This window comes from Sinocyclocheilus grahami, unplaced genomic scaffold, assembly GCF_001515645.1.
Source record: "Sinocyclocheilus grahami isolate Dianchi unplaced genomic scaffold, SAMN03320097.WGS_v1.1 scaffold2116.1, whole genome shotgun sequence".
In the NCBI taxonomy this organism is placed as follows: Eukaryota; Metazoa; Chordata; class Actinopteri; order Cypriniformes; family Cyprinidae; genus Sinocyclocheilus; species Sinocyclocheilus grahami.
In genome coordinates, this window is record NW_015507295.1 from 18,188 (window position 1) to 26,878 (window position 8,691).

At 44.2% G+C, this 8,691-nt stretch overlaps 1 protein-coding gene across 1 annotated transcript in view; it reads right to left on the reverse strand.

Annotated features, from left to right (window-relative positions):
• Positions 1-8,691, reverse strand: part of LOC107574105 (ral guanine nucleotide dissociation stimulator-like) — a 19,284-nt gene that overhangs the window by 8,549 nt on the left and 2,044 nt on the right. The window contains 4 exon segments of the mRNA XM_016260576.1: positions 255-376; positions 997-1,190; positions 1,307-1,375; positions 2,094-2,398. Of these exon segments, the coding sequence (XP_016116062.1) occupies positions 255-376; positions 997-1,190; positions 1,307-1,375; positions 2,094-2,398 (690 nt within the window).

The window sequence follows — 8,691 nt, forward strand, 5'->3', positions numbered from 1 at the left end:
TGAGAGAGAGTGTGTGTGTGTGTGTGTGAGAGAGAGTGTGTGTGTGTGTGTGTGAGAGAGAGTGTGTGTGTGTGTGAGAGAGAGTGTGTGTGTGTGTGAGAGAGAGTGTGTGTGTGTGTGAGAGAGAGTGTGTGTGTGTGTGAGAGAGAGTGTGTGTGTGTGTGAGAGAGAGTGTGTGTGTGTGTGAGTGTGTGTGTGTGTGTGTGTGAGAGAGAGTGTGTGTGAGAGTGTGTGTGTGTGTGTGTGTTGCTCACTGCGTCCATCAGTGTGAACTGCTCTGCCACCACAGTGGGGTCAAAGCTCAGGAAATCGTGTCGATCCTCATTGAATCCGTTCTCCTGCAGCAGAGTGAACGCACAGCAGCCCTGATCCAGCACTGCAGACAGAAACACACGTCACGCCTGCTCTGCTGAACACTTTACTGCCATTAGATTTACTCACACACTCTAAAAGCTTCATCTGAGCCAGAAGAAATCAACAATCACAATTATATGCCAGGTATTATATGGTATATATGGAATTCCTGTAGATTAAATAATAGATCATAGCGCTCGCAACGCTAAGGTCATGGGTTCGACTCCCAGGGAAAGCAAGAACTGGTCAAATGTATGATTGAAATGTATGTCGCTTTGGATAAAAGCATCTTCTAAATGCATAAATGTTAATTATGAAGTATTTTTTTCCTCCTTATACATACTGTATTTTTGCTTGCCACTGCAGCCTTTATCATGTTACAGTAATTATGCCTGAAATCAGAAACGCTACTAATTCAAATTGAAACCATACGTTATATTTTTTTAACATTGTCACTTAAATTACTTCTAATTACATTTGGAAATAGTTAAACTCACAATTTGACTTTTATTAATAGTGATGCACAGAATCAATTTAGTTCAGTTAAAGGTAAAATTGACTGTAATGCACAGTTCTGTTTTCTTCTCATGAGTGGACGATCAGCATCAGGTTGAGCTGATGGACCGATCGAAGCTGACGAACCGTCCCGGGCTGATTCCTGCTGGAGTCTGCGGTGGAACTGGCTCAGCAGGTTGCAGGCCCGGCGCTCCAGATCCGACCCGGGGAAGCTGAGCTGCAGGTAGTGGATCAGGCGTCTCAGGCAGCTGTAGTCCGGAGGCTTCCAGAAGTCCTCCGAGTACTGATCCAACCAGGCGCCCAGGATAGAGGAGACGGTGCTGCGCACGAGACACAAAAGAAACACAGGAACTAGATTCGTACCAGTCTTTTTTAAATAAGCGGCATGCAAACTGTCCATCTCAGGTGTGTGTGTTTCAATCATGACGGCACGTACTTCCTGAGCTCCGTTCGCTCATCAGGGGTCATTCTGCGTGCTTCTGCGCCCGGCTGCAGTTTAGCGTATCTGTGAAAACACACATGCTCATATGAAGTCATCTGACCAAACCTCCATCTGAGAACATCCTCATCGATCAAAGCCAGGGGCGTCTGTGTGTGTGTGTGTGCGCGCGTGTGTCTCTGTGTGTGTGTGAGTGAGTGAGTGAGTGAGTGAGTGTGTGTGTGTCTGTCTGTCTCTCTGTGTGTGTGTGTGTGTGTGTGTGTGTGAGAGAGAGAGAGAGTGAGTGAGTGTGTCTCTGTGTGTGTGTGTGTGTGTGAGTGTGTGTGTGTGTGTGTGTGTGTCTGTGTGTCTGTGTGTGTGTGTGTGTGTGTGTGAGAGTGTGTGTGTGAGTGAGTGAGTGAGTGAGTGAGTGTGTGTGTGTCTGTCTGTCTCTCTGTGTGTGTGTGTGTGTGTGTGTGTGTGAGAGAGAGAGAGAGTGAGTGAGTGTGTCTCTGTGTGTGTGTGTGTGTGTGAGTGTGTGTGTGTGTGTGTGTGTGTCTGTGTGTCTGTGTGTGTGTGTGTGTGTGTGTGAGAGTGTGTGTGTGAGTGAGTGAGTGAGTGAGTGAGTGTGTGTGTGTCTGTCTGTCTCTCTGTGTGTGTGTGTGTGTGTGTGTGTGTGAGAGAGAGAGAGAGTGAGTGAGTGTGTCTCTGTGTGAGTGTGAGTGTGTGTGTGTGAGTGTCTGTCTGTGTGTGTGTGTGTGTGTGAGAGAGTGAGTGAGTGTGTCTCTGTGTGTGTGTGTGTCACCTGTTGAGCAGCAGGTCCAGCACTTGTTTGGTGGTGGCGAAGGTCCTGTAGGTGCAGAGGAAGATGGTGACGTAGGTGGAGTCGTTTCCTCTGAAGGCGGTGACCATGTACTCCACCAGCCGCTCCAGTGTTCCTGCTTTAATGGTGCGCAGCTTACACGTCTCGTACAGACTGAGGCCCGAGTCTGAGTCCACACCCAGCCAGCGCTGACTCTTACTGGACGACTGGTACATCTGGACCTTCCTCAGCGTGATGCTGAACACAGCACCATCCTCCACCTCCTCGCCGATCTCCTGACTCGCATTCTGCACACACACACACACCAACCAACCAACATTAGTGTGTTTTAGCACTATAATAGACAGACAGGTTGATGAATTCTCTCTTGCAGATGAATTATCTTGTACTAAAACAACTAAAACTAAAATAAAAATGACAAAAACACACAACAGAATTACTAAAATGTTCATGAAAGCCAGAAAAAGACCAGAAAATAAACTCTAACTCAAAATATTAACAAAACCTATAACAGTATTTCAGTTGTACTAAAATAACAGGGGTGTAAACACACATTTAAACCAGTTCAGGGCTCGTATCACACATTAAATCGTTTGTTCTGAACGTGCAGGATTTATATCTGCCTGCCAGCTCCTGAGGCACAGCTTAACGCACACCAAACCAACCAATACACATGACTGCAGATAATGCTGAATTCACATATTCACTACATTAGCTAAAAGATAAACTTGTTACACAATCTTTACTATTTATCATATGTATATGTGACGGTATATGCATGTATATATATATCTTGCATTATTACTTGTTCAAATATTATTTCAATTGCTCTGTTGTTCCAAACTACTTTCTGTTGTATATGTTCTCTATTCCTATGTATGCTTTGGCAATGCAAAATGTGTTTTTGTCATGCCAATAAAGCTGTCTGAATTGAACTGAATTGAACTGAATTGAGAGAGAAAAACTCATTTGACCTCCAAACCAAACTTCATTGTTATTCGGCCCTAAATAGAATCAAGAAATTGGCAAATTACGTATCAATTAAAAAATTAAAAGAAAGACAAATTCTTTCAAAATATCGACACAGTGACCACGACTTAGAAATTAGTGTGTTTTAGCACTATAATAGACAGACAGGTTGATGAATTCTCTCTTGCAGATGAATTATCTTGTACTAAAACAACTAAAACTAAAATAAAAATGACAAAAACACACAACAGAATTACTAAAATGTTCATGAAAGCCAGAAAAAGACCAGAAAATAAACTCTAACTCAAAATATTAACAAAACCTATAACAGTATTTCAGTTGTACTAAAATAACAGGGGTGTAAACACACATTTAAACCAGTTCAGGGCTCGTATCACACATTAAATCGTTTGTTCTGAACGTGCAGGATTTATATCTGCCTGCCAGCTCCTGAGGCACAGCTTAACGCACACCAAACCAACCAATACACATGACTGCAGATAATGCTGAATTCACATATTCACTACATTAGCTAAAAGATAAACTTGTTACACAATCTTTACTATTTATCATATGTATATGTGACGGTATATGCATGTATATATATATCTTGCATTATTACTTGTTCAAATATTATTTCAATTGCTCTGTTGTTCCAAACTACTTTCTGTTGTATATGTTCTCTATTCCTATGTATGCTTTGGCAATGCAAAATGTGTTTTTGTCATGCCAATAAAGCTGTCTGAATTGAACTGAATTGAGAGAGAAAAACTCATTTGACCTCCAAACCAAACTTCATTGTTATTCGGCCCTAAATAGAATCAAGAAATTGGCAAATTACGTATCAATTAAAAAATTAAAATAAAGACAAATTCTTTCAAAATATCGACACAGTGACCACGACTTAGAAATAGAGAAAGAAAGACGAAAAATCCTGGATACAGAGTGAACAGCGATTATGCAAACAAAACTAAGATCATAAGATTTCAGGGAAAAAACACAGAAATCTAGAAGACAAACATATATTTACTGTAAACACCAGCAGCAGGGCACTGCACGCTATCCGATCAAAATGATTCTAAATAAACCGTGTCATACTATAGCCCTGTATGGCGTGAGATCTGGGGCCCAGCGAGTAACAGCCTTCAGAAGCACAGAAACACCTGATAATACATGTAGTCTTCCCACAAATCTAATGATTAAAAAAGAGTTTTAAAGCCCTGGATCCACTTAAACTCTCGTTCTGAAGAACCTCTTCATTTTAAAGCACTAAAAACACAAGTAGAACCATCAGTGTTTATATAAATATATATATGGATGTATATTATATGTATTTTTGTTTTGCTTGTTTTCATTTGGAAATGTACAATACTTAAGCAATATGTACCCAAGTATGTCATGCCAATAAAGCAATATATGAATCGTGAGAGAGACGCAGAGAGAGAGTGTTAATTTGGCTACAAATGAAATCAATTACATATTTCAAAAAGCAGCATATATAAAAGACAAATTCTTTCAAAATATCGACACAGTGACCACGACTTAGAAATAGAGAAAGAAAGACGAAAAATCCTGGATACAGAGTGAACAGCGATTATGCAAACAAAACTAAGATCATAAGATTTCAGGGAAAAAACACAGAAATCTAGAAGACAAACATATATTTACTGTAAACACCAGCAGCAGGGCACTGCACGCTATCCGATCAAAATGATTCTAAATAAACCGTGTCATACTATAGCCCTGTATGGCGTCAGATCTGGGGCCCAGCGAGTAACAGCCTTCAGAAGCACAGAAACACCTGATAATACATGTAGTCTTCCCACAAATCTAATGATTAAAAAAAGAGTTTTAAAGCCCTGGATCCACTTAAACTCTCGTTCTGAAGAACCTCTTCATTTTAAAGCACTAAAAACACAAGTAGAACCATCAGTGTTTATATAAATATATATATGGATGTATATTATATGTATTTTTGTTTTGCTTGTTTTCATTTGGAAATGTACAATACTTAAGCAATATGTACCCAAGTATGTCATGCCAATAAAGCAATATATGAATCGTGAGAGAGACGCAGAGAGAGAGTGTTAATTTGGCTACAAATGAAATCAATTACATATTTCAAAAAGCAGCATATATAAGTGAATTGAAAAAGAAAGGCAAAAATTCACTAAAAAACAGCAAAAGATGAAAAATGGTTTGACTCAGACTGCAAAACATTAAGAAAACAACTTAGAAAATTATCAAAGCCCGAGTCAGATTGGCTTCCTTCCGAATCACAGAACGACTGACCACATTTACACCCTACACACCCTAATCAATAAACACGTAAAACAGACCAAACAACGGAAAAACATTTGCAAGTGAGACTTGTGAATGTATGTTAGCCATGTGTACCTGTCATTTTGCAAACTGACTTCCCAAGGTATTTGGATTCTGTTTTTGTTGCTTGTCTTGTGGATCCTAATAAAATAATAAAATAATAAAATGTGTGTGTGTGTGTGTGTGTGAGAGAGTGTGTGTGTGAGTGAGTGTGTGAGAAAGAGTGTGCATGTGTGTGTGAGAGTGTGTGTGTGAGAGTGTGTGTGTGAGTGAGTGTGTGAGAGAGAGTGTGCGTGTGTGTGTGTCTGTGTGAGAGAGAGTGTGCGTGTGTCTGTGTGTGAGAGAGTGTACGTGTGTGTGTGTCTGTGTGAGAGAGAGTGTGCGTGTGTCTGTGTGTGAGAGAGTGTACGTGTGTGTGTGTCTGTGTGAGAGAGAGTGTGCGTGTGTCTGTGTGTGAGAGAGTGTACGTGTGTGTGTGTCTGTGTGAGAGAGAGTGTGCGTGTGTCTGTGTGTGAGAGAGTGTACGTGTGTGTGTGTCTGTGTGAGAGAGAGTGTGCGTGTGTCTGTGTGTGAGAGAGTGTACGTGTGTGTGTGTCTGTGTGAGAGAGAGTGTGCGTGTGTCTGTGTGTGAGAGAGTGTACGTGTGTGTGTGTCTGTGTGAGAGAGAGTGTGCGTGTGTCTGTGTGTGAGAGAGTGTACGTGTGTGTGTGTCTGTGTGAGAGAGAGTGTGCGTGTGTCTGTGTGTGAGAGAGTGTACGTGTGTGTGTGTCTGTGTGAGAGAGAGTGTGCGTGTGTCTGTGTGTGAGAGAGTGTACGTGTGTGTGTGTCTGTGTGAGAGAGAGTGTGCGTGTGTCTGTGTGTGAGAGAGTGTACGTGTGTGTGTGTCTGTGTGAGAGAGAGTGTGCGTGTGTCTGTGTGTGAGAGAGTGTACGTGTGTGTGTGTCTGTGTGAGAGAGAGTGTGCGTGTGTCTGTGTGTGAGAGAGTGTACGTGTGTGTGTGTCTGTGTGAGAGAGAGTGTGCGTGTGTCTGTGTGTGAGAGAGTGTACGTGTGTGTGTGTCTGTGTGAGAGAGAGTGTGCGTGTGTCTGTGTGTGAGAGAGTGTACGTGTGTGTGTGTCTGTGTGAGAGAGAGTGTGCGTGTGTCTGTGTGTGAGAGAGTGTACGTGTGTGTGTGTCTGTGTGAGAGAGAGTGTGCGTGTGTCTGTGTGTGAGAGAGTGTACGTGTGTGTGTGTCTGTGTGAGAGAGAGTGTGCGTGTGTCTGTGTGTGAGAGAGTGTACGTGTGTGTGTGTCTGTGTGAGAGAGAGTGTGCGTGTGTCTGTGTGTGAGAGAGTGTACGTGTGTGTGTGTCTGTGTGAGAGAGAGTGTGCGTGTGTCTGTGTGTGAGAGAGTGTACGTGTGTGTGTGTCTGTGTGAGAGAGAGTGTGCGTGTGTCTGTGTGTGAGAGAGTGTACGTGTGTGTGTGTCTGTGTGAGAGAGAGTGTGCGTGTGTCTGTGTGTGAGAGAGTGTACGTGTGTGTGTGTCTGTGTGAGAGAGAGTGTGCGTGTGTCTGTGTGTGAGAGAGTGTACGTGTGTGTGTGTCTGTGTGAGAGAGAGTGTGCGTGTGTCTGTGTGTGAGAGAGTGTACGTGTGTGTGTGTCTGTGTGAGAGAGAGTGTGCGTGTGTCTGTGTGTGAGAGAGTGTACGTGTGTGTGTGTCTGTGTGAGAGAGAGTGTGCGTGTGTCTGTGTGTGAGAGAGTGTACGTGTGTGTGTGTCTGTGTGAGAGAGAGTGTGCGTGTGTCTGTGTGTGAGAGAGTGTACGTGTGTGTGTGTCTGTGTGAGAGAGAGTGTGCGTGTGTCTGTGTGTGAGAGAGTGTACGTGTGTGTGTGTCTGTGTGAGAGAGAGTGTGCGTGTGTCTGTGTGTGAGAGAGTGTACGTGTGTGTGTGTCTGTGTGAGAGAGAGTGTGCGTGTGTCTGTGTGTGAGAGAGTGTACGTGTGTGTGTGTCTGTGTGAGAGAGAGTGTGCGTGTGTCTGTGTGTGAGAGAGTGTACGTGTGTGTGTGTCTGTGTGAGAGAGAGTGTGCGTGTGTCTGTGTGTGAGAGAGTGTACGTGTGTGTGTGTCTGTGTGAGAGAGAGTGTGCGTGTGTCTGTGTGTGAGAGAGTGTACGTGTGTGTGTGTCTGTGTGAGAGAGAGTGTGCGTGTGTCTGTGTGTGAGAGAGTGTACGTGTGTGTGTGTCTGTGTGAGAGAGAGTGTGCGTGTGTCTGTGTGTGAGAGAGTGTACGTGTGTGTGTGTCTGTGTGAGAGAGAGTGTGCGTGTGTCTGTGTGTGAGAGAGTGTACGTGTGTGTGTGTCTGTGTGAGAGAGAGTGTGCGTGTGTCTGTGTGTGAGAGAGTGTACGTGTGTGTGTGTCTGTGTGAGAGAGAGTGTGCGTGTGTCTGTGTGTGAGAGAGTGTACGTGTGTGTGTGTCTGTGTGAGAGAGAGTGTGCGTGTGTCTGTGTGTGAGAGAGTGTACGTGTGTGTGTGTCTGTGTGAGAGAGAGTGTGCGTGTGTCTGTGTGTGAGAGAGTGTACGTGTGTGTGTGTCTGTGTGAGAGAGAGTGTGCGTGTGTCTGTGTGTGAGAGAGTGTACGTGTGTGTGTGTCTGTGTGAGAGAGAGTGTGCGTGTGTCTGTGTGTGAGAGAGTGTACGTGTGTGTGTGTCTGTGTGAGAGAGAGTGTGCGTGTGTCTGTGTGTGAGAGAGTGTACGTGTGTGTGTGTCTGTGTGAGAGAGAGTGTGCGTGTGTCTGTGTGTGAGAGAGTGTACGTGTGTGTGTGTCTGTGTGAGAGAGAGTGTGCGTGTGTCTGTGTGTGAGAGAGTGTACGTGTGTGTGTGTCTGTGTGAGAGAGAGTGTGCGTGTGTCTGTGTGTGAGAGAGTGTACGTGTGTGTGTGTCTGTGTGAGAGAGAGTGTGCGTGTGTCTGTGTGTGAGAGAGTGTACGTGTGTGTGTGTCTGTGTGAGAGAGAGTGTGCGTGTGTCTGTGTGTGAGAGAGTGTACGTGTGTGTGTGTCTGTGTGAGAGAGAGTGTGCGTGTGTCTGTGTGTGAGAGAGTGTACGTGTGTGTGTGTCTGTGTGAGAGAGAGTGTGCGTGTGTCTGTGTGTGAGAGAGTGTACGTGTGTGTGTGTCTGTGTGAGAGAGAGTGTGCGTGTGTCTGTGTGTGAGAGAGTGTACGTGTGTGTGTGTCTGTGTGAGAGAGAGTGTGCGTGTGTGTGTGTCTGTGTGAGAGAGTGTGCATGTGTGTGTGTGTGTGTGTCTGTGTGAGTGTGC